Here is a 26387-nt window from a genome sequence, read left to right on the forward strand (position 1 = left end):
CTTTAAAACGATCTCAGTCTTATTCCTACGGGTTAGCACACAGTGCCTGGCGTGCAGTAGGGAAAGAAGGGCAAAGAAAGAAGGGGGGAGAATTTTGTGCAAAATCCCACCACCACCGTTAGTGACTTGACGCAGGGAAACTGGGCACCCGACAGGTGTCATATGTGAAAAGTACTGGGGCTACAATCCCAATCCCAACACTGCCATTTCTGGGCTAAGTCCCTTGTTTCGAATCTTACGGGCTTGCGTGGGCCCGCGCTTCCCTAATGCGCGAACACCTGGAAGACTGAAACCCCGAGTCTGGGGTCCTTAAGGGACCCAGAACCCACTCCCTGCGTGCACATCCGCCCTGGTTGCCTAGCAACTAGGTCGATCGCTCGGCGCTCCACTGCATCCTGCCGGCCTGAGACGCGGCCCGCCCCGCCCGGCTGCCCCGGTCCCCACGGTGCGCACGCGCGGAAGGGGCTCGGCGGGCGGAGGGGCAGCCGGCGCGCGGGTGCCGTGTGCGGGCCGCGGCGGGGAGGGGCGCACGCACGAGGGGAGGAGCGGCGGTGCCGCGAGTGGCTGAGGAGCCGGAAACGCGCCTCGGAGGGTGCGGCGGGCCGGGCCGGGCGGGGAGCCTTAGGCAGTCGGCCCCGGGGGCGCGGGGGTCGAGCGGGCGGGGAGGCCCTAAGGCGACCTCTGCGCGGATGAGGAACAAAGCGCTGGGGCTGGCGCGCGCGCCCCCCGCGCGGCCGACAGGTGGGCTGCGCGCGGGCCGGGGCGGGGCGCGGGCGGCCTGGGGTCCCACGCGGGCGGGCGGGCGGGCCGCCCTGGGGAGGCGGTGTCCGCCGGCCTGGGCTCTCCGGCCGCGAGGGCCGGGGGTTGCGTGTCGCTGTGTTTTGGTGACGGCCCTCGCCCTCCCCGCAGGTGGAGCAGCCCCCCTCCCGAGGCTCCTGGAGGAGAAGCCCCGGGGGTCCCCCGGCATGTCCCCTCTCGCGGCGGGGTGCGTGGCCGCCGGCCCCCGGGAGAAGTCGGGCGGCCCCGGACGGCCCCGGGGACCAGTGGCCGCATCTGCGCAGCGGTTGTAAGCGAGATGCGGCAGCACGTGACCCCGGACCGCGCACCCTGATGCCGGTTTCCCGCCGCCCGTGTGCTGTTTCCTCTGAGCCTTGACCCCAAGCAGATGCATCACAGGTAAGGAGTGAGGCGGGGTCAGCGCTGGGGACGTCTTGGGAAAACCTGTGGCACTTGAGAGTTCAGAGAGCCTTTGTTTTGGGTACCTTTGGGAGGGTTACAGGTGTGATTCGCAAGTCGATTTGTGTCTCAAAGGGAACAAGAATTCCAGAAACTAACGTTGGGTATACTCTCATTCAACCTAATGTACTCCAGATTTGCATAGTTGTTCTAAGTAGCCATTCATCAATTGTTGGCTCGTTGTCACCTTTATCGTATGCCTTTGAATTATTTGAGCGTTTAATCATATCTTTATCTGGCTTCCAGAGTGTGTTTTTAGCTCATCACCATGCATCACCTTGAATTTTGCTGGTTACCGTCTGTCTGGATGGTAAGGTGGAGAAATTAAGTCCTTAATTCTGCAGGCTTCATGCTGTTGAAAGTTTGCTACGTTTTGGTACCATGCCAGTACAATACAGAAAGTTACATTTGTCTGGTCTTTTAGGATCCTTTCCCTAGGCTGTATGTTTAGGATACAGAAGATAAAGCAAATTCATTGAAATTACTGTAACTATTGCATTTTTAAAATGACTACGTTTCAGTTAGTTTTTTATATGTCAGTCTAAGTAAAGTTGTAAGTCCAACAACGGGCAGATGGTTCATACCATAGGTTAGTTAGAAACACACACATATTAGCTGTACAAGTATGAAGGGAATAATTTTATGAGGAATGAATAGGGAAGAAGAGAGAGCTTGGTATCTTGATTTCTGGCCCTTCTCCCGGGATTGCTTCCTAGATCCCATATGAGAAAGGTAGATAGAATAGAGTTGCACTGGGGTGGCCGGTTGGCTCAGTTGGTCAGAGCGCAGCGCTCATAACACCCATGTCTCCAGTTCGATTCCCACATGGGCCAGTGAGCTGCGCCCTTCACAACTAGATTGGGGAAAAAACAAACAAACAAAAAAAACAATAGAATTGCAGTTTAGAGTGAGAGTTTTATGAGGGTGATGTTGTAAATTCCCTTCCTTTGCTTTCTCTCTGGGATATTACTTACCTTTGGTTTATGGCTGCTGAGGTCATCACATTTTAGTGACTCACAACAGCAGAAATCTGCTGAGCCTTTCACATTAAACTCTGGCTTGAACTGGTTTGAAAAGTCAACCTAGAAACACCATTTTGATTTTTATCTCGATTGGTACACAGATTATTAATATTCAGGAATTTTCAGAATGGGATTTGAAGCCACAGACTTTTAATTGTACTTTAAAAAATTAGTGGAACCAATTTGTTGAAGGTCATTACTACTTCAGTAATTGCAGAGTTTTAAGGAAACATTCTGTTTGTAGCTATAAAAAGTTACAGAAAAAGTCTGTTTGAAACCAACCCAAGCCCAGAAACTTTCAGTACTGAGGTAGCTGTGGTTTCCTTAGGCTATAAGGTGTTTTTTTGTTGTTGTTTTTGTTTTTTTGCATTTTTTGATAACGTAATTACTGTCCTTCATCAGATGTACCTAATTTGTCCTGTGCTTCTAGTTATCTTTCTAGTACGGATGAGCTTGCATTGCTCCATCTAAGCTCCATCAATTCAGAGTGCCTGCTCTATACAGGGTACTTATTCAGTCAGCCTTGTATATTTCATTAATGTCTGGGAGCTTAGTTTCCTGAGATACATGGCCAGGGATAAGGTTGAAGCCTGTGGGTATAGAATAATGCAGGAACAGGTCTGGATGGGACTTGAAAGCATACCCCACTATATAAATACAGATCGAATGTATCGGAATTGTGTAAAAGGCAAAATGGTCCTTTTATTGTAATTGTCTTTCTCTAATTGTAATTAAGAGCTTGGTTTTATGAAGTTAGGCAGACCTGATTTAAATCCCAACTCTGCAACTTACTAGTTATGTAATCTTGGGTTAAGTTTCTTCATGTCTCTGAGTCTCATTTTCCTCATTTCTAAAATGGGATTAAAAATAATATCCACTTTACAGGAGTTAAGGATTAGGTGAGATAATTACATGCCAATCACTTAGCCCTGAATCTAACACATATAGTAAGGGAGTAATAAGTGTTAGCTATTATTTTCAGGTTGATTGATAGCTGATACTGCCACTGTTCAGAATTAAAAACCTATTTAGATTTGCTGTCATGGCTAAGGAATATGTAGATCCATTTGAGTCCTCCTTCCCTTCTTCACCCCTCCCAGGTATACAGGCGCACACAGAAGAATGTACGTTACTGTGATATTCATTGTAAGGATTGGCGGGTGTTAGTGACCTCCCTTAACTAGCCTGTTGGCTAGCCTCTTGAAAGTATAATGTTTATACTATGGCAGTCTGTAAATTCTGATCCAGGAACTAATACTTACTGATAACAACCTCCAATTATGTCTTGTTCAAATCAGTATTACTGTTACGAAGTTACTAATGGTAATGCAAGATAGACGGCATAGCAAAGGTGATTCTCAGATTCTTCAGCCTGCCCCAAGTGGTCTGTTGGTGAAAAACAATTGGTGTATTGAACAACTTTTTGGCAGTGTTTTGCAGCAAGATCTGTATGTGTGCACTTCCACTTAAGTGCTGTGTGATTTGGGGCATATGGCATACTCTTTTAGAGCCTCAGTTTCCTTATGTACCTTATTTTCATGACTTGGTGAGAGACATGAAGTAGAATCTGGCAAAACTTACGTAACCAACCTCGATATGTGGAAGATATTAAGATGATTAATTATTAAAATGTTGATATACAATTTTAATAAAATGCTGATCCATGAGAAAATACGGTGCTTCTTCACACCATTGATAATCTAATGCAGACCCAGTATCACTTTAACTCCTGGTAAGAACTAGCAAATGTTTTTTGAGCAGGTTAAAACAAACTGCCTATAAAAGTCCTGGTTCAAAATAACAAGCCAATTGGAGAAAACAAATATTGTGAAAGGAAAAACTTGCGTGATTTAAAAAAACAAACCAACCCTCTTTGCCAGTGTGCTCTAAGGATTGCAAAGTTTAGACAGCGTGCATAGCATTTGGAACAAGGCACACCCGAGTTAAATCCTATTTCTGCTGTGTGACATTGACTGAGTTACTGTCTCTGAATCCCAGTTTCCTCATTAATAGAAAGAATATGACACTATCTCAGAGCTGTGAGCACAAAATGAAATGATGGTTAAATCCCATTTCCCCACCCCCATTGTTTTAGGTTCTTTTGTACCTTAAATGGAGTTACTGAGGTAATTGTTTGCATAACTCCTTACGTGTACTCTTTCTTAGGATGAATGAAATGAACCTGAGTCCAGTGGGGATGGAGCAGCTGACTTCATCCTCTGTGAGCAATGCCTTGCCAGTCTCAGGGAGTCACCTGGGGTTGGCTGCCTCACCCACTCACAATGCCATCCCTGCCCCAGGTGAGTGGTAAGGGAGAGCAACTGAATTTCAACACCTAACTGCTTTATCAATTCTCAAAGGAGCCTAGACAGGATCAGAGTCAAGGGAGAAGAGAGGAAGGGAGAAGCCAAGCAGGTGTGAATGGCGGCCCCACATGGGGTAGTGGCACAGTGGAAGAAGACATTTCTGCAGAGTACTGGAGTTCCATTGGATAGGAGTAGCGGTTTTTTCTTAGTTCTCTGTTTCAGTTGGTGGCCTTTTGTCTCGAGCTGTAATTGACTTGGCATTTTGTCTAAGATTACCCATTAATCTGGTTCCCATTCTTGGCACTCTGTTCCTGGGTTAACGGTGGAGGATCAAAGCTTAATAACTATTCCTTGAAAGCATGAGAAATCCAGCTTTATTTTCTACTGCATCTGAAACTGGCAACAACTGCAAATGCTCCCAGCCTAGAGTTATGGGGAAAGAGGAGCACCAGAGATGGATCTCTTGCATGGAACTGCTCACGAGCCTCAATACCTGGGAGAACAATAGAGGAGAAGCTCATTGCCCATCACTATACTTTTAGACCCTCTTTTATCTGCCTAGTTTAATTTTCTTTTTTCTATTGAAATGGAAAAGAAACAAGTTCTTGATTCTTAGAGTGGTAAGCTAGTGATTCTTAAGGCTCCGTGACATTGTAATGTATTTGGACCTTTATCAAAATAAGAGTTAATGTTTAAGAGTATTTAAATCTATAAGTTATTTAAATGGTTCTCTGTAGAGAATTACTTGCTTAATTACTAAAATGCAGCAGTTAAATAAGTTTCATCTAAACTAAGGCCTCTCTACATTCCTCTAAGTGTCCATAAAAGAAGCCTGTTAAAAAATATTGCCACGGGTAAAAATAATGCAAATCAGTATTGCCTAAGTTGGTGAGTATTCATTATGATAATTAGGCACAGTAAGAGTCACTTCGACACTTTGCAGATGGATATAATCCAAGGTAGATATAAGCTCAGGGTTATGTTTTTTTAATCATGAAGTACAGCATATATGCAAAAGATTGTATAAAAGTACACACACACACACACACACACAGTTTTACCTCTAACTTTCAATTAGATTATTTTCCAAGTAGAAGTATATCTGTGCATTTTTAAAAGTGAAACATTCTCACCAGATAAAATGGGAAAAATAAAATATGTAAAAACCTGTAATATCACAACTCAGAGACCATTCTTGTGAACTCATGTATGTTTCTTCTCATCCTTTTAATCTCTGTATGATTTGTTTTCTCAAATTGTATTCAAACTAGATTTTTATTTCTTTTTTTTTTTTATTAATTAATTTATTTATTAGTTTCAGATGTACAAAACAAGGTAATACTTAGACGTTCATCATCTATATCCCTCATACTGTGAACCCCCCTCCCCCCATCCACCATCCCTCCGACCTCACACCGAACCATCACATTATATATATAAAATTATAGTCAAACTAGATTTTTAATTGTAATTAAATGTTTGGTACTTAAGAGCAGTACAGACAACTGGAGGATCAGTGTGGCATTTTAAAACTAACTTGAGAACTAACTTTCGGACCTGTTTGTGATGTCTGCACAACACTCCCTATCGGGGGATGGCAAGGGTTGCTAGGTGAGATTCTTGCCCGTAAGCAAAAACCTGTCTAAGAGTTTAGCCGGTGATTATAGACAGAATTGTTACATCCTTATTTTCTTTTAATTGAGAAAAGCATTTTTTTATAGGCCTGCCAGTGGCAATTCCAAACCTGGGTCCCTCCCTGAGCTCTCTGCCTTCTGCTTTGTCTCTGATGCTCCCAATGGGTATTGGGGATCGAGGGGTGATGTGCGGGTTACCTGAAAGAAACTACACCCTACCTCCACCACCTTACCCCCACCTGGAGAGCAGTTACTTCAGAACCATCCTACCTGGTAAGTATTATATGGTAGTTCTCCGGGAAGTTAGAAGAAAGAATAGGGCTGACTCCTGACCTCAGTGCTTTAAGACTTGAATAACACTTTTTTCTGTCTGTCATTATTAGATATTAATTAATTTCTAGGTAGAAAAAAAGTTGTTTATATTTATGTCCTTTTCCTCTTAGAATGTACAGGTAATGCATGATTAATGTAGCAGTTTGACTAAGCTTAATTTTCTAATGGCATATAAGTAGTTTTTCTCCTTTCTCCCGCATCCCCTTGGTTTAAATTTTTTTAACTCTGCAATTGTAATTTCTCCCTATTACATGTCCTGCTACAGTGTTGTCGTTTTTTATCAATTAAAGTTTATTGAATTTTTATTCTGATATAAAGTATATACTCATTTCATACAATTAAGCAAATAGGTAGGGGAACCTCTCATAGTACCATTGTCCATATTTGGTGTACTTCCTCCCTGTCTTTGGTTTATAGATTTTGCTGTTTTTATTAAGATTATACTTTTTACACAATTGTCTGTCCTTACTTTTTTCACTTAATATATTTCTCTATTTTTACATACTGTGTTTCCCCGAAAATAAGACCTAGCCGGACAATCAGCTCTGCTGCATCTTTTGGAGCAAAAATTAATATAAGACCCGGTCTTATTTTACTATAAGATTATATTATAAGATACTATAAGATACTATGATACTATTATACATAGTATAATATAAGACCGGGTCTTACATTAATTTTTGCTCCAAAAGACACATTAGAGCTGATTGTCTGGCTAGGTCTTATTTTCAGGGAAACTGGGTAGTTATTTTCCCCGACTGCTACATGGCTTTCAGAATCAACCTTTTTAATGATATATTACATTTTACTGAATGGATATTCCATGGTTTATTATCAGTCTTTATTGTTGGACAGTTTGATTCTTTCATTTTTTCTTTATTACTATTACATGAACATTTTTATGTATAATATTTACGAAATGCATTTAGGATTACATTAAGTGGAATTTCTTGTGCAAGAAGGAATATATGAACGTTTTTGAGGTTCTTTTTTTGGGGGGGAAGGGGAAAAACAGCTTTATTGGGGAACAGTGTGTACTTCCAGGACTTTTTTTTTTTTTCTCCAAGTTAAGTTGTTGTGCCTTCAATCTTTGTTTTTGTTGTGGAGGGTGCCGTTCAGCTTCAAGTTGTTGTCCTTTCAGTCTTAGTTGTGGAGGGCGCAGCTCAGCTCCAGGTCCAGTTGCCGTTGCTAGTTGCAGGGGGCACAGCCCACCATCCCTTGTGGGAGTCGACCCAGCAACCTTGTGGTTGAGAGGACGCGCTCCAACCAACTGAGCCATCTGGGAGGCAGCTCAGCTCAAGGTGCCGTGCTGAATTTTAGTTGCAGGGGGCGGAGCCCACCATCCCTTGCGGGACTCAAGGAATTGAACTGGCCCATGTGGGAATCGAACCGAACCGGCAGCCTTCGGAGTTAGGAGCATGGAGCTCCAACCGCCTGAGTCATTGGGCCGGCCCGAGGTTCTTAATATGTATACTTTTCAAAGAGCTTTTTGTAATTTACACTCCTCTCCTGTTAATGCGGGAAGTACCATTTCACCGCACCCTCACAAGCATGAGTAGTCAAATATTCCTTTCTGTGTTTAATAAAATAAGTGCACTTGTGATTATTTTGAAGAGCCTAGTGTGTTTAATAAGTTAAAAGTTATATTTAATCAACTTTTATTTTTTACATGGAAGATCTACTTTTAAATCATTTTACCTTTTAACTCTTGCAGAGCAAATTTCAGCATCTTAGGACTCAGGAATTCCAAACATGTCTATGTTAAAGGCAGCATTTAAATGAGTAATTTTCAGTGATTTCAAAAGAACATAGTTATTTTTTACGATTTCACAGGAACAACTGAATTATGGTATGTATGTGTTGCTATTATGAAGTGTGTGTATTGATTAGACCACAGAAGTAGTTCAGAGATTATTTTAATTTAGTTACATTTGTAAGGAAAATAGTTTCTAGCCTGTGGGACTCTTTCTATTTAACAGCCCCTGTTCTCTCCTCTTTTCCTTCCCTCAGGTATTTTATCGTATTTAGCCGACAGGCCCCCTCCTCAGTACATCCACCCCAACTCCATCAATGTTGATGGTAATACAGCATTATCTATCGCCAATAACTCTTCAGCACTGGATCCTTATCAGCCCAGTGGAAATGTTGGATTGGAACCAGGCATTGTGTCAATAGACTCTCGCTCTGTGAACACACATGGTGCCCAGAGTCTCCATCCCAGTGATGGCCACGAGGTGGCCTTGGACACAACCATCACTATGGAGAACGTCTCCCGGGTTACCAGCCCCATCTCTACAGATGGAATGGCGGAGGAGCTTACAATGGATGGTGTTGCAGGCGAGCATTCTCAGATCCCAAATGGCTCCAGAAGTCATGAACCTCTGTCGGTGGATTCGGTGAGCAGCAACCTTGCAGCAGACGCTGTAGGACACGGTGGTGTGATACCTATTCATGGGAATGGCCTGGAGCTGCCTGTAGTCATGGAGACGGACCACATTGCAAGTCGGGTCAACGGGATGTCTGACGGGGCCCTCAATGACTCTATCCACACCGTGGCCATGAGCACCAACTCTGTAAGCGTGGCACTCTCTACCTCACACAACCTCGCCTCCCTAGAATCGGTTTCCCTCCATGAAGTTGGCCTAAGCCTAGAACCTGTGGCTGTGTCCTCCATCACCCAGGAGGTTGCTATGGGGACAGGTCACGTAGATGTATCGTCAGACAGTCTTTCTTTTGTACCACCTTCGCTGCAAATGGAAGACTCCAACTCAAACAAGGAAAATATGGCAACCCTGTTTACAACTTGTGAGTGTGCTTGGCCTTTTTCTTTTGGAAATTTTTGTAGAAAGGGCCATCATCCCTAACAGGCTTAGTCACTGTCAGGCGTTGCGAGAGTATAGAAAGTAAGGGGCTTTGGATGTGCCTTTGGAGTGTCCTTTATATGAATGTGGTGCCCTTTGCTTCAAGTAAGCCGAATGACATACAGACATTTCCCTGGTTCCTACAGCATCCCCCTGAAGTACGGAAACCGTCATTTTATAGATAAGCTTACCTCAATCATATGTAAGGTATTTCCCAAGGTTTCACAGATAGAGAGTTAATTATAGGAATAAACTTTAATGAGGTATTCTCTATGAGATGCCTTGTGCTTTTTCAACATACGACAAAATTGATAAGATTATGTATACTTTTTTTTTGTCCCCATGAAGAAGTGTAGGTGGATACAAACACAATTTTGTGTTTGCTCAAAATATAAATTGCCACAGTTGGGCATGTAAAATTCTTTTTATGGGGCAACAATAACCAAAAGCAATATAAAAACGGTCATTTTTTTTGGTGTCACTGCATGTGTCATTCATGCAGGAAACATGTTGAGTGCTTATTACATGGCAGCCTCTGTGTTCGATGCCGGCGAGAGAACGGTCTACAAGAGACAGCACATGCCTTTAAGGAGCTTGCGGTCTGAGGGGAAGCATAGGTGAGCCAGGCTGTTGCAGTTCAGGTGTGATAAGTGCAGAGGGGGGGTGAAGTGCAAGGGGTCTGAGGAGGGGCAGGGGAAACTTACCGGGGGGGGGTGGGGGACATACGTGTTAGCACGGTCCTGAAGGGCAAGAAAGGTGTTGGCAGTTGAGGATCAGGAAGAACAACGTTCCAGGCAGAAGTTGGCTCCCCTTAAGTGCCCAGAACTGAGAGAGTCACGAGTGGTTCAGAATTGCCAAAGCAGAAAATGGGGGTGAGGGGAGGGGTATGTGATGAAAGAGAAGTAGGAGCCAGAACAGCAAGGGTTTTAAGGAGTGAGGCTTAGCACCGGTGGGAGGTGCTGATGTAATGGATAACTAGTTTAGTAGGGGCAAGTAGACAGGTAAGGAAGATGATGCCATCGTTGAAGTGAAAGGTGATGATTTTCCAACCTAGGTAGAGGTTATACGGATGAGGAAAAGTGGAGGACGTTTACGAGAACTCGGTGGAGCTTGTTGAGTGGGTGGAGCTGGAGTGAAGTGTTAAGGAGAAGACCCTGGTTTTTGGCAGGAGAAACCGGGTGGATAGTGGTGCCATTCCTTAGGATAACGAATGGCGGAGGAGGAGTAGATTGTTTTTTTGAGGAGTGATCGCTGAGTTTTAGACATGTTGATGTTAGTGTCTGTAAGATACTCAGGAGCGGTATCTGGAGCTCAGAGATCTGTCTGGAAATGTTTAGGGATCCTCAGCGTTAATCGTGGCCATGGAAGTGGGGGCACAGCAGCTAGGAAGAGTATGGAGTGTGGAGGCCTGGGGATAACATGCAGCAGCAGAGGAAGAGCTTCCAAAGGAGACCGGACAGGACGGTCGAAAAAGTGGGAGGAAGCTTCCGGTGCTACAGAAGCCAAGCGACGGGGAGACCCTTTTGTGTTAACCTTTTAAGTCTCAAATTTATAATTTTTGAATGTTTTCATCTGGGAATGTAATGTAGGCTCATGAATTTAGCAGGAGATAAGAGGTGGCCTGAATCAACCTGTTGGTCCTCTTGAAGAGGGCAAGCAGAACCTCTTGCTTTTAGTTGTGTTTTTGAAAACTGAGATATAATTCACATGTACGTTTTAAAGTATGTAATTTAGTGGTTTGTAGTAAATTGCCAAGATTGTGCAACTGTCACAACTGTCTAATTCCAAAGTATTTTTCTCACCCCGTAAAGAGCCACTCATCATTCCCTCCATAACCCCAGGCTCAGGCAACCACTATTTTCTGTCTCTGTGGAACTGTCTATTCTGGACATTTCCTCTAAGTGGAATCACCCAGTATGTGGCTTTCTGTGTCTGGCTTCTTCCGCTTAGCATAATGCATGGTGTCATGGCCCATTCGTGTTGTGGCATACGTCAGGACGTCATTCTTTTTATGGCTAAAAAATACTCCATTGCGTGGATGGAGCACATCTTACCCACTTATCGTTTGTAGGCGTTTGGGTTGTTTTTCCCCTGTGGCTGTTGTAAACTATGCTGCCATGAAACATTCACGTACAAGTTTTTGTATGAACATGCGTTTTAAATTCTCTTGGATAAATATTGAGGAAAATTGCTCTGTGTTGCACTTTTTGAGGAATTGCCAGACTGTTTATCCAAGTGGCTGCACCATTTTACATCCCCAGCTTCAGTTGAGGGTTCCAGTTTCTCCCCATCTTTACCAGCACTTACTACCTTTCTGTGTTTTCATAGCCATCCTAGTGGGTGTGAAGTGGCATCTCACTGTGGTTTTGTGTAGCATTTCCCTGATGACTGATGATGTTGAACGTCTTTACATGTACTTTTTGGCTATTTGTGTATCTTTAGAGAAAACTGAGCATTTTTGCTGTATGAAATCTTAATCTCCTTTATTTGGAGGTAATTCCCTGCTTATTAAGAAGCAGTTCTCAGTGAGGGGAGGGGATCTCTAATGTGGTATTCAAAGAAGTTTTAATCAAGTAGTAGTTGAAGAAGTAATAGGTTATTACTGTTTTGGCTAAATCTGAAAACACTGGTATTTTATGCCACATAAGTAGAAATTTTAACAACGTGCTTAGGAAAAAGATATGCTTAGGTGGCTATGGTTTCTAAGGGTTACGTAATTCATCTATTTTGTGAACACATTTGGGAAGTTTGAACTCATTTGTTGGCTAATCGAGGCATGAACTACAACATAGAGAAAGAAAAGTAAAAGGAGAGCAAAAGGTTTATGGTGAAAGACGCCCATGAGGTCATAACAGTGACGTTACACTAAGCGTAGGGAACAGTGTATGAAGGAAGGACCCTTGCCGACAATGCATAAAGACAGACCCTATGAACAGTGAGAAATTAAGAATGTGAAGCAGAGACACCTGCAAGAATATATGCTACCTGCTGCTCCACAGAACAGGTTGCAAATTTTTGTGTGTGTAAGTATCTGTCCTCAGAATCTGGCTGACCAGTTTGTTTGTAGCAAAGCAAAAGAGAACAGCGTGTAGCGTGGTCCTGGAATGTCATCTTTGGTTTGGCTTTACATGACTAACAGCATTTGGCTCAGTTTCGTCTTGGAGTTTAGTAGAACTGGAATCTAATTTTGGACTTTAGAACATCCTATCTAAAGGTATTTCTTATGTATTTAACGTAAGGAATGCTGTACAGTCGGCCCTCCATATCCATGGGGGGTTCTGCAATCTGCTGATTCAACCAACTGCAGATCGAAAATATTCGGGAAAAAAAAATCTCAGGAAGTTGATCCCTGAGCAATACAGTATAATAGCTATTTAAATTGTATTGGGTGTTATACGTAATCTGGGGATGATTTAAAGTAGATGGAAGGATGTGCGTAGGGATGAGGTAATGTAGTGTTAGTTTTTTGATCAGTCTCTCCCTTGTGCACTGGAGACTGTCCTGTTTGATCCAAAGGGAAAAAACCAGATCTTGCTGAAAAATATAAGAGTGCATGTATATATATGTGGTATATTTTAGTGTAAGAAAGTAGTTCTTTGGTTAATTTCTACTAGAACCTTGCTTCTTACTAGATTTTAGTAATTAGCGTTTAACTAAAAAGCGGGTGGTAATGCAGCGTGCTTGAACTAACCCATCTGTGTTTCTCATATTTTCCTCCTGCAGGGTGCACCCTCTGTGACCGAGCCTATCCCTCAGACTGCCCCGACCACGGACCAGTGACTTTTGTTCCTGACACGCCAATAGAGAGCAGAGCGAGACTTTCTCTCCCAAAGCAGCTTGTTCTCCGCCAGTCAATTGTGGGAGCAGAAGTTGGTAAGAACCGTGGGACCATAAAACCCCATCTGTTCTCTTCTTTCTTTGTAGGGTTGAGTTGTAAAAGTGGATATGTGTAATTTGGTGACTATTTGGTTGACCCCAGTCAATTTATGGCTGAAGATGTATCCTTTTAGGGAATCTTCATCTTGGGCCTTGGTGATAGGAATGAATCAAGTTGAAAACTTTATTGGGAAGGTTCCCCTTTCTTAGAGTCAGAATTGAATAGAGGAGAGAATCCTGGCCCGAGTCTTTGAAGACTTGACTTTTATTTTCAGCTATAGCATCCACTAACAATTACCATGACAAAACACTCTTTGAAACTTTGTTTCTTTCATAGAAACATGGAAAATTCACCCTGACAACCGTTTATTGCAAAAGATACTTAGAGCGAATGTTTGTAAATTGTCTAATACTCCTTTGGGAAAATGAATAAGGAATGCAGACTGCCTGAGTAAGCTTACCCATATTTGAATTTAACGTGGTTTTTGAAGTATTGCACCATTTCTTTGAAAATGTGAATCAAAGTTCGTTATTCTTTGAGTTGTAGCTTGGGCATGATGTCTTTTGAAAACATGAAACAACTTAGGTAATAATAGAGTAGTGCTTTAAGCACAAACGATTTTAGAAGTTTGATTTACTTTGTAATAATTGCTTTATATTTTTATAATAGAATAATGTTCTCTGGTCTTTTTTATGTATTAACTCCAAAATAACATATTTGGAGAGATATGCTTTGATTCCTAGTATATAAATCTGGGTTCAGGAATTTCCGATGCCATTTCTTACTCTGCATGTTTCTTCTGAGCTCCCTGTAATCTGTTCATGACATTTTCCATATTTACAGGATATGCCTATAAGACTTAGATATGTCTCAGAAGTGCTGGATTCTCAGTAGTTCTTGGGTTCACTGAAAATAAGATTCTTTGCGTGGACTTAGCTACTCTCTTCTGTATCATCTGAGAAGTTTAAATCATTGTGTGGCTGATCAGTGTGCTTCCGCTGACAGGCGTGTGGGCTGGAGAAACCATTCCTGTGCGGACTTGCTTTGGGCCTCTTATTGGCCAACAGAGTCACTCCATGGAGGTAGCGGAATGGACAGACAAGGCAGTGAGCCATATCTGGAAGGTCAGTGTTTAGGAAACTTGTGTGTGACTTTTGGATGTTTTTATTCTAATGAGGTAGTTAAAGGTGATGTAAAAGTCAAAATTAGCCACAACTCACACAGTGCCATTCACCTGTCAGTTACTTAATATTACTGACTTCCTGTTCTGGGTAGCCAAGTTATATATATTGCATAGCAAAACACCAGCTATAGAATATAGAGGATAAATGTTTTAGTCTCCATTTCATTAGAAAATCAAATGATTCTGCTTTTAAACTTGTGGCAGCTGAGGCTATTGGCTTTGTTTATATGATGAATGCCTTATTTTATAATCAGCCAAAACATTCCTGAAATATTTATCATAGAGAACAATTCTAGAGTTAGAAGTGACATGATTCTCTGGTTTTCTAATGGGAGGGGCTATAAATACAAGGTATTGACATAACAGCTATTTCTGTGACATGTTTGTATAGATCTTAGTCAATAGATTGGGAGTGACACTTTCAAAAGTGACATGAGGGGAAACGGGTCTTGTGATCATTGGAAAGGTAAGATGCCACCGGCACTGGGGACTTTTAATTTTGGTATCCAAAAGGGAACCTAGAAGAATGCTAAGTCCATTAAAAAAGAATGAGAAGAGAAGGTTCTCTGGCCTTACTGTCCATTCGGTCATTCAGTGGCACCATGTGGGGTGTGATAAAAACAAGTAGACTAGTTTTCTGTCTTTTCCAGTCAAGCCAAAATGCGATTCATCAAGAACAATGTCATTCTAAGCACTGAACGTTGAGTGTAGGTCTCTGATGGTCTTTATGGGATTGCCAGGGGGACTGGTGAAATGACAGATGTAAGAAGGCTGCCGTGGATTTTCCCACTGACTAGGAAAGCTGGTACCTAATGCAAAGTAAAAGAAATTGCTAGCCTAAATTTAGTAGCACTTTGTATCAGTTCATTTGATGTGTATGTTTGCCTTCCGGTGGCAGATATACCACAGCGGTGTCCTGGAATTCTGCATCATTACAACTGACGAAAATGAGTGTAACTGGATGATGTTTGTGCGCAAAGCCAGGTAAGCGTAGTCTTGAAATTGTTATGATTCAGATGTTTTTCAGTAGGAAACTTGATGTGACAGGGAATAGCTAGAGAATAGAAATTACACTGACATCTGCACATACTTTAAGGCCTAAGGCTTTTCACCTTCACTCCAGTAGTTGTTGACTAATCGTAATTGTAAATCAAAACACAAGAAACTATCCTTTCTTAATGAACAGTTTCTTCAGCTTTACCAATGCAGTAAGGAACAATACTGTTACCTTTGAATTTGCAAGTGGATACCTTCTCTTTATATTGGCTATTAGTTGTAGTTAATTCTTTTTCAACTGTCTCTCTCTGTGACTTTGTCATATTGTTTTTTAAGACTAAATTTACTTTTCTTCTAATAATAGACTCTAGTGTTTCTGACTGTAAAGGGCGATAAACTGATGTACTGAAGAATTCTGTTTCTATACACGTCTTTCATAATAGGTAGGATAGACAATTAGAAAAATGACCCAGAGAAGTCATTATATCATACAAGATTTTGCTAAAGGGATATGATGTATTTGGTAAATATTTCAAAATTAATGCGTTTTTGATCTATTAAATATGATAACTTAGGAACCGGGAAGAACAGAATTTGGTGGCTTATCCCCATGATGGAAAAATTTATTTCTGCACCTCACAAGATATTCCTCCTGAAAACGAACTGCTTTTTTATTACAGCAGGGATTATGCTCAACAGATTGGTAAGTGAACGTAAGATTTGTTTGTCATAAATCTAGCTTAGTAAAAACACCAAGGGCCAGAAGTAAAGTTTTGGTAATGATTTAAATATCAGCTGAAACAAATGACACACCTTTGTCTATATAAAAGGGCATTACCCCTATGTTAGACGTGTTAAAATTGGTGAGGTTTTTCACAAATCTGTGACTGTTACGGACCAAGCAGTATTCATTCATAGCTTTTGTGTTGGGACTTTGATTTGGGGAATTTGAAGTTCCTGAGGCTGCTTGTTGAGCCAGTACCATTGCAATTTAAGTTCGTAAAGGACAGGAAAACTCCTTGAATTGATTTCACGCTGTAGGTTTTTCTTTGCACTGTGTCATGATGACGCATAAGGTTAAGTGTGTGCTGCACTTGGGTTTCTTGCCCAGGAAACCTGCCTTGTAGTCCACGTTTTACTGAGTGCTTCCTTTGTGCCCGGCACTACTCGAGCTGCTGGAATAGAGCATTGAACAAGACATTGTAGTTTTAGCGGTAGTAGGAAAGCTGGAAATTGTGGTAGAAGGGAGAATTGTGAGCAACAATTGTTGATATCAAGAACAAGCATTACAATTTAAGTATCAGGAGACATTGAGTAATTTTTCTTTCGAGGTGCTCCCGAACACCCAGATGTACACCTGTGTAACTGCGGCAAGGAGTGCAGTTCTTACGCGGAGTTCAAGGCCCACCTGGCCAGCCACATCCATAACCATGTTCCCAGCCAGGGTCACAGCGGCAGCCATGGGTCCGGCCACAGCAAAGAAAGGAAGTGGAAGTGTTCCATGTGCCCTCAGGCTTTCATCTCTCCTTCCAAACTTCATGTCCACTTCATGGGTCACATGGGGATGAAGCCCCACAAATGTGACTTCTGCAGTAAGGCCTTCAGTGATCCCAGCAACCTGCGCACCCACCTCAAGATACACACCGGTAAGTGAGGTTGGACCACCAAAATGAAATCGTGCAACAGCAATTGCAGTGGTAAAGGCTTCACGGCGAGAGAGTCTTGCAGGGAGGGGTGAGAGAAGATGTTAGAGGATGAATCCAGCGGGCTGCCAGCAGGACTTCACTGGGTGGTAAGGGTACTGGGCACTGGGTACTGCTTCCTTAGAGTAGTTATGAGGTGCTCCACTTTCCAGGTGCCCCGCCATACTTTGAATGCGGCTGGGGAAATGCAGTTAATAAGCAGGAAGGTGATCCATTTGTTTGGACTTAAAGCAAAGGGAATTCTCTGGAAATAGCCGGAGCCTCCCCTTAGAGTTCCCTCTTGGTCACCAGCCAGAGCCAGTTTTCTCGCCTGGGACTATGGCTCAGTAAACGCTGCCAAATATGCTGAGTTTCCATCTTCTAAATTCCATGCAAACGAACCCCTTGCTTTTGGCACTTGTTTTTTTCATGCATACTACAAAACACCTGATGAAGTTTTAGTTTTCTTAGCTGGGTCATTTGTTCTCTTTACTTTGAAAGTGAAATTCTTGCTCATCCCTTTGCGTTACGACCGAGTAGTCACAACAGACACTGTATGTCCCACAAAGCTTAAAATACCGACTAGCCTTTAAGAAAAGGTTTGCCAGCCCCTGACATAGAGTCATCTTCTTTCTGCAGTCTTAAGAATTTTATTTCATCCCTGGTTTTTGAGGTCAATGAATGTAGGTTGTAAAAATATGTTTGCCTATAGAAAAGTACTGGAACTCATGAGGTTTTTTTGTTTTTCTTTTTAATTGAGTTAGGTTGGGCGCTAGGATTATAAGTGACTTTTCAGATTTTATATTGTGCCCGCTATAAGTAAGTAAATAAATGAATGTTTTAGGTAAGCAGTCCTAGAAGTAGGTTAGATTTATTGGCTTCACTAGCTTCAGTTGCAGAAGGTAAGTTGTGTGGCTGTGAGTGGTTCTCGGTAGACAGCCCTAGAAAGTGAAGTCCCCGCTTCCGTCGGGCTCTGTTTTATGCCTGCCTCTGCCTCTGCCTCGTACGTGTGCCTGCTCATACTGAGGTGCGAGCGGCTGCACGATGCCAGTGTGATCGCTTATAATGTGCAGGTCAGAAGAACTACCGGTGTACTTTGTGTGACAAGTCTTTCACCCAGAAGGCTCACCTGGAGTCACACATGGTCATCCACACCGGCGAGAAGAACCTCAGGTGTGATTACTGCGACAAGTTGTTCATGCGGAGGCAGGACCTGAGGCAGCACGTGCTCACCCACACGCAGTAAGTCGCCCCACGCCCGCTGGTCCCCAGGGCCTGAGGCGGGGCTGGCAGGTGCTGGCTGACCGCCTGTCCCCTGCCCTGGCGCCCTGCTGGGTGCCTCTCGTGTCCGCGGAGCAACAGGTCAGAAGCCCGAGGGTTTGGTTTTATCCTGGAAGATTTCACTTGGTTGCTTGCTTTCTTTTTTTTAAATTTTCACTTCTCTCTCTTGTTACTTTTATTCATATTTTCAAAACAAAATATTTAATTTAACAAATTTGGGGGAGGGGACAACATTCGACGCATAACACTGCCTTAGTAATCACCTGGGAAATGGAAACAACAGCAGTTGGTGCCAGGGCCCCGCCTCCAGCGATTCTAACTTAGTTGGTCAAAGGTAGAGCCCTGGCCTTGGTTTTTTAAAAAGCCCCCCCAAACGACTCTGGTGTCCGGTCAGGGTGGAGAACAACTGAGTTCATCCAAATGCAAGACTTGTTTCCACAGTATCTCTGGCAAGTATAGTATTTCTTCTTGAATACCACATAACTGATTCAGTTTTGAGGAGAAGTTTTGCTTGTTTCAAGCTTGTTTCAGCCTTTATCCATTTATTCTACATCTGCCCTCTGGAATCATACACATAGGTTTAATATTTCTTTACCTTGACAGCCTTTCAAACTTATGATCATTGTCGTGGTCTCTTTAAATCTTATTTTCATCAGGTCAAATGTCCATAATTTCTGCAACTTTTCCTCTTACCACCTAGTTTCAACTTTGGTACCCACAAGTGAACACAGTATTCCAGAGAAGATCTGTTCAAGTTTTAATAGAGTTACTCTCTTCTTTGATCTTGACTTTCTCTTCTTTCAAGTGATGCCTAAAGTTGCACTTTTTCTTTGTCACCATTTCACAGCATAATGCAATATAAATTATTTTGAGATTAGTTTTGTAGCTTTCTCTCCATGTGGGTTGAGAATGGGCTTTATCTTTTTGAAAATGGGCTTTATTTTGGGGAGGGGGGGTTGAGAATGGGTAATGACCAATGAAAACAGTTCTCTTAAATGTGGATCTGGACTCTTTGTCAGTATGATGAAATACAGAGGGTGCCAAAAAATACATACATGTTTTAAGAAAGGAAAACTGTATTAAAATTGTAATACTCAATATATACCGCTAACAGAAGATGAATACAAGTTACATTTGACTTCTGCAATTACAAGAGGTGGTTGTAATCAGCGTCCAGACACTTCTGATTACGGCAAACTGTTGCTTGAGCAACGCTGACCGGTGTCCACTTGTATACATTTTTTTTGGCACGCCTGCTATAATATGCCTCTTTGCCAAACTCCCATGGGATAGAAAGAAGTTTTTGGACTATCAAGACTTTTAGCTAGTGTAAGTCATTCATAAAAGAAAACTATCCACTTAAAATATATTTGAATGAGACTTTAGGCTTCCTATAAAGATCATTGGGAAAAATTTCAGGTGTTTGTGTTTTTACTTTTAGGAATTTCAAAATGGATAGAATAGTATTGCAGTTCATTCTGTTTACCTGATTAGAAAACAGCTACAGCCCTGAAGCCAAATGCAGGAGTGGGAGTTCCTCTCCCACAGGTTCCCCAAGACTAGAAGGCCTGAGGCAGATGCGTTTTGCTCTAGAGGAGCTTGAGCACAAGAGCCACGACGCTTACTCCCCAGGTCATCTCCTTAGTCCCGTGGCTTTAGATGCCATCTTTGCGATGTATATCTCCAGCCTTACGCGTCTAATTCAGTCAGCGTCTCTGAGTGGTGCTTGTTTGCGAGGCAGCTCAAACCTGAAGTGTCCATAACTCAGCTCTTACCATGATCTCTATGAGCTTGATTGTCCCCGTGTTCACCAGCTCACTAAGTGGCCTCCCCACTCATCCCAGTGGCTCGAGCCAAGCAGCTTCGAGTCGTCCCTCCCTCAGCCTTCCATCCTTCCCTTCCTTCACATCTTCCCTTGTCCAGACCACCAGCACCTTTTGTATGGAGCACGTCCCCGGTGCCCTTGCTGTGTCGGCTCTTCTTGCCTCACACATTTCCCAGCACAGCCTGCCAGGCCTGTGCACACAAACCCTGCCTTCTGTCCATATTCTGTCCACAGTGGCTAGAGCAATCCAGTGAAGCGGAAGGAAGGGTGTGCCCATCTCCACTTAGAATTCTCCAGTGGGCGTGCCATCATACTTGGCTTAAAACGTCTTTAACGGAGCCTAGAAGCCCCTTCATGAAGTGGTGAAGGTACTTGGTGACCTCTGCCATTTCATCTTTTATCACGTTTCTCCTCACATTCTGCTTTAGCCACACTGGCCCTCTTCTTGCTGCTGCTACAGCACCGTACACCCACTCCAGGCTCAGGGCCTTTGCACTATACCTCCTGTCTAGAAACTTCTCCTACTGGATAGCTTCCTGTCTCCATCCCTCACTTCATTCAGGTTTCTGCTCAAACGCCGTCACCTCCTCAGAGTGGCCTTCCTTGACTATCTGATCTAAAATAGGGCTCCTTCACTCTTACCTGGCTCCTTTTTTTTTCGTAGTACTTATTACTATCTGATGTCTTGCTATATATTTACTGTATTTGTTCATGGTGTCACTCCTCCACTAGGATGTAAGCTCCATGAAGGCAGGGGCTCCTGCTTGGAGAAGGGGGTGGAAATGCTAAGGTCGCCAGTCTTCCGAGCCTCCCACTGCCCCTTACCACTCCGTCACGGATTTAACCCCCTTTTACCCGTTTCACATACTGGGCTTTCATTAAGACAGGGTTCAGCTGCTCGAAGAAGAGTTTAAAAATGCCGGGTCTGTATGATCTCTAAGGTTCTTTTCAGCTCCAAAATGTCTAGGCCAGGGTTACTCAAACCTTGATGCTGACGTTTTGAGCTGGGTGTTTTTGTTGTAGGGGCTACTGTTAACACCCGAGTGAGGTAGATTCATAGACTAGCCAGCTGACAAACGTTTTCAAATTTGAGTCTTCCATTTGTTGATGAGAAAGTGGGCAATAGGAACTGTCAGATGGCTGCTCATGGATATGTATATTGATAGAACCACACTGGAAAACAGCTTAGTGTTATCTCAGAGCTGAATGTGCTTACTCTTTAATCCAACTAGACAGCTCCCGAGTGTACACGTGTGCCCTAGAGAAACCCGTGCGTATGTGAACCACCTTACAAGTAGAGGATTGTTAAGAGCAGCCTTGCCTGTGGTGATAAAAAACTGGAAACCACCAAAATACCCATTAACAACAGACAGACCCAGACCACAGATAAGGTGTGTGTTTGTCAGTAGTGTACAGCAGTGGAAGGGGACAAACCACTGACACTTGGAGCAACTTGGATGAATTTCACAAATACTATTGAGTGAAAGAAGCAAAACACAAAAAATACGCAGTATGATTCCATTTAGCAAAATCAATCTATGCTGTTTAAACTATACAAGTGTTTTATGACTCGTCTGTAGGTTATGTCTCCTATAAAAAAGTCTGATTCTAGATGGATGGAGCTTCTCTGACAAAGGCCTGAGGTTGGGAGGATAAGCCTGTGCCTCAGTTGTCATGTGTAACCCCAAATCATGTTTTTTCTCATGTTTCTCTTAGAGAACGCCAGATCAAGTGTCCCAAGTGTGATAAGCTGTTCTTGAGAACAAATCATTTAAAGAAACATCTCAATTCACACGAAGGAAAACGGGATTATGTCTGTGAAAAATGCACAAAGGCCTATTTAACCAAATATCATCTCACCCGTCACCTGAAAACCTGCAAAGGGCCCACCTCCAGTTCCTCAGCACAAGAGGAGGAGGAAGAGGATGAGTCCGAAGAGGAAGAGCTAACAGACCCCCTGGGGACAGAGGACTGTCGGATGAACAGTGCTGTGTATTCAGCAGACGAGCCTCTCTCGGCACATAAATAAAAGCCAGCTGTTTTGGATGGAAAAGGCAAAAGGGAAAAACACACGTAACCAGTTATCCACTACAATGGTTTATCTGTAAAATGGTTTCTGACTTCCTTCCAGCCAGCAGTCAAAACAGACTGAATGGGGTGGATGATGCACTTACAGAGGGGCATCCTAAAGAAAACACTTTGACACAAATGGGGAACAAGGGCACAGGTCCTATTTTTAAGTGATGTGTGGGGAGGGGAGTGTCAACTTCTGAGGTCTGTTCTGTACACGGTAATCTGCCTGTTGCTTTACTGTCCGAGTCAAAGTTGCCCTCTAGGATGAGAGAAGCTACCCAAACAAACCAGATTTCCTTTAAATTGTCCCATCATTCCCTTGTCCTGTGATTTAGCATCTGAACTGGGTCCCTGCCTCGTCCCGGATGCTGAGTGTTCCGGTGTTTTATGTGCAGCTGGAACTTCCACTCATCCCAGTGCAGGTCAGAACGCAGCCGTGTAAGCTCCGTACTTCGACGGCAGCTAACAAGTTTAAAGCACCACCTGCCTTAATCTCTGCTTGGGAGTTTAGGGTAGATCTTGCTTCCCCAGAATTTCCCAGGTGCCTAGTGGGCAGATGAAATAGCAGCAGCCAGGCAGTGGGCAGTGATGGAGAGGAGGAGAGATTCCCAGGCAGCTGTCCAAGAAACTGGCTTTGACGGAAGCCAGGGTTTGGCACCTGATGGCGGTTCCTTAGAGATCTTTGTAGGTTTAGACGTATCTGTCTCCAGTAAAGCTTCCAGCCCCTAGACGAAGGGGAGCTGGAGGTGGAGAGTCAAATAATGCCTGCTGGGTCATCTGACAACAAGCACTCAGCTGGCAAAGGGGTACCTTGGCCCACAGAAGGAGGGAGGCAGTGATCCTTTATATCTGGCTTACCCTATGAAAAGGATCAAGGCACCGTTAAAATGCTACCAACTCAGAATGGCAGATGACTCCAAATCCATTGGTGCATTTGCAAGGATAGGCCATCCTAGTTGTCTGGTGAAGGACCTCAGCAGTTAACATGGTGGATGCCAAAGGATTTGGAAAGTAGAAGGCTTACTGGTCACACGGGTGTGTTTGCAGGGTCCCGGCTTAGTTGCTGCTTCCCTCCCATCTGCTCTCACCTGGTGCCCCCCATGCATACCCTGCTCTCAGCAGGAGGCAGATGTGTCCTTAGGTTGACGTTGATAATCGTGCTCCTATGCTGAGGCATGCCCTCTGGGCCGGAGAGCAAGGACTGGTGGGAAGGTTTTGCTGCTAATGTATTTATGGAATGAATGTATTTCATTCAAATCTGTATTCCTCTAGGAAGGATTAAAATAAAAACTTTTTTTAAAATACAGGATTCGTGTAATTTCATTTTGTAGAAGGAGAGGAATGAGTCTTTTAGGGAAAAATCTGGTACAACTTGAGTTTTTTTAAGGTTAGAAGTGGAGAAAGCATTTCCTAAGTATAATTTTGAGATCATATTCAAATACACATCTGCATACAGTGCTTAGATAAACTGCTTCCTGTGTTTCCAGCTCATGTGCCCTCTGCTGCCTCTCTGGAGAACTGGCCGGTGGACAGTTGAGGGAGGAGGTGAGGTGGTAGTCAGGGTGGGTGGCTGCACACTGCGTCATGAAGCCTTTGTCAGGTCAGGGCAGCTCTGGTGGGGATGGGCCAGCTCTGAGCTCAGCCTTTTGCCAAAAGTATCCTGGTGGCAAATCAGCCCTGTTCCCAGGGAACCACTGATGCCAGAACTACAAGTTTCCCCTCTCCCTTTATCTCAGTAGCTCCTGCGGGGTTAAATTCATTTCCCAGTGCTGGTTGAAATTCTGCCTAACAGGAGCCTAATGTCAAAAGGGCCAAAACCAAAACAAAGCGAAGCCTGGAAGAGTTAAGTGAGACTAGCTGTGTAGCTGTTACTGCTTATACCACTGTCTCCTGCTTTTCACCTCTTAGACTTAAATGAGTCCTCCCAAGAGGAATAAATTAGTAACTGTCCTTCTGCCACGATTTGACTCTGAGCCTTTTCTGCCAATTGCAGGTGGCCACGTCTGCTGTTGCTGTTGGGATCAGTCCTTTGGGTAAGTGGTCACGTTGAGAAGCAGGATGTGACGAGCGAGCTCGGGATCCCTGCTGAATGTTCTCCCGTCTGGGCTTTGCTGCGGGACGGTTTGCAGCCGTAGCTAAGTTACGTAACCTCTGCCTCTGTACTTACCTGGAAGTAGAGAACAGTTTAAGAGTTCCCATTTCATAATCAGTTAGTTTCATTAGTTAAGTTAGTTAACCTGTGTAAAGGGCCACCACAGTGCTCAGTGTACAGTACACATTAGCCAATATTCTTGTTTTGGATTAGCTTAGCACAGATTTCTATCCTAAAGAAAGGCTGTCGATGGCCCAAGAAGCCCTAGATGTTGGAAACACAAGTAAAACTGGGCGTGATTTGAGTTTCCAAGGCCAAAGCCTGGAATGTAGTCTGCCGTCTTTTGTAGGTCCGTGTGTGTGGTATTTCTCCCTTAAAAGTAGTTGCTCGTAACCTTCCATGTGTGCCGAGCTGAGGCCCCACAGGGCAACAGGAACTAGTCTCCTTTGGCCTTTTCAGCCTGTTGACTTGTATACATACTCCCTAGTAAACGCGTAACTGTCTTGAGGAACATAAACACGGCAGAAGCTGTCAGCCCCCCATCAAGTGTGCCAACTTACAGTATCTGATCACCAAGCTACAGATCTTAGCGTCAAACTCAAAAGCGACGTATGTTCAGTTATGTAAGTGGTTGCCGTCTGTTGTGGGCTGGATTGTATCCCCCGACCCCAAATTCATATACTGAAGTTCTAACCCACAGTGCCTCAGGATGTGACCGTAATGGAGCTAAGGTCTCCAAAGCAGTGATTAAGGTAAAATGGAGTCCTTTAGGGCATGCCGTAATCCGGTGTGAGTGGTGAGGCTATGTGGAGAGAGTCGCGTACAGAGGAAGGACCGTGTGAAGACGTGGAGGAGCCTGCTATTTACACGCCAAGGAGAGAAGCCTGGGAACGAACACTTGGACCTCGGCCTCGGGGCTCCAGAACTGAGGAAATTTCTGTTTTTTAAGTCCATCTGTGGGACTGGTTGTGGCAGCCCTGGCAAACTAAACAGCGTCCAACCCCATAGTCCAGCTTTATGACGACTGCTTATAGAGAAGCAGCTTCTAGAACAGTGACTACAGGCAACCTCAGTTTTACAAGTTATGAGCAGCACAAACGGCGAGAACAAACTGTAGCGTTTCTGTCCTACCAAAAGGGACACAGTCACTCAACTGTTTCAGCTCCTTTGTGTCTCTTTCATACACACACTTGAGCGGCATGAAGCCCCCAGGCCTGTGTAGTGCTCAGACAAGAACAACTTTCTTTTCAAAAACCACTTACTAAGTGCTGGCACAGTTTAAGGCAGTGGCCCAGACCCTGTCCCTGCCCTCCAAAACGCACTCTCGCAGAGCCCTGGCTGCACAGCCGATCTCCTGAGGAGCGGCACCCTGTGAGGTGTGCAGGTCAGCCCAGGCCTGCCCAGGGGGTTCTGACGCAGTCACCACACAAGGTACAGACGCAGACATCTATACCTAATGCGAAGCAGACCGTGCCTGTGTTACAAGTACTAAAATCTAGGAGCAGGAGTGAAAAAGTCACACTAAAAGACTAGTCAAGAAAAGGTGGACGAGCCTGGGTTTGTGGTGTGGTAAAATAAAGCTGACGCAACACATTTGAGATACAGGACTACAGATTTTAGAATACCTAGTTTACCAAAGCAGCTTTTTGATTATTTTTAATCAGTGTTTCCTTGTCATACGCATTGTTCCAAGTGTTTTATCAATAACATCTACTCTGCACTGTAGGCCTGTGACTATCCTGTTTCCCTAGAGACGGGAGTGCAGAGCGGCGAGCCATTGGTGCAGTCACACACCTAGAAGTGGCGGTCTGGGCCTAGCCCACCAAGCCTCACTGATTCTCCAGTGGTCGGGTGAAATCGGGGCTCTCACCATGGCAGGGGTAGGTCCAGGCCACAGGTCTTTACAGATCAGAGAAGCTAATCTATTCCAGTTAGCGTTTGTTTATGTACGAGGATTACAGAGCTGTTTGGTCTGTTTCTGCTCTC

The 26387-nt window shown here is 43.8% G+C and overlaps 1 protein-coding gene across 3 annotated transcripts; it reads left to right on the forward strand.

The window, feature by feature from the left end:
* Positions 1-471: 471 nt before the first annotated feature.
* PRDM4 (PR/SET domain 4) lies at positions 472-23614 on the forward strand. Of its 3 annotated transcripts, none has more exons than XM_081061527.1 (12): positions 472-592; positions 910-1176; positions 4425-4558; positions 6286-6471; positions 8542-9336; positions 13116-13265; positions 14275-14393; positions 15351-15436; positions 16024-16151; positions 16780-17094; positions 18204-18372; positions 21953-23614. In XM_081061527.1, the coding sequence occupies exons 2-12, from the start codon at positions 1166-1168 to the stop codon at positions 22263-22265; spliced, it is 2406 nt and encodes an 801-aa protein (XP_080917653.1). In that variant the 5' UTR covers positions 472-592; positions 910-1165; the 3' UTR covers positions 22266-23614. The 3 variants fall into 3 exon arrangements, with proteins under 3 accessions (XP_080917653.1, XP_080917654.1, XP_080917655.1); XM_081061528.1 differs by lacking the exon at positions 472-592 and adding an exon at positions 616-741; XM_081061529.1 differs by lacking the exons at positions 472-592; positions 910-1176; positions 4425-4558; positions 6286-6471 and adding an exon at positions 8246-8380.
* Positions 23615-26387: the final 2773 nt, after the last annotated feature.

This window comes from Rhinolophus hipposideros (genome assembly GCF_964194185.1).
Source record: "Rhinolophus hipposideros genome assembly, chromosome: 9".
In the NCBI taxonomy this organism is placed as follows: Eukaryota; Metazoa; Chordata; class Mammalia; order Chiroptera; family Rhinolophidae; genus Rhinolophus; species Rhinolophus hipposideros.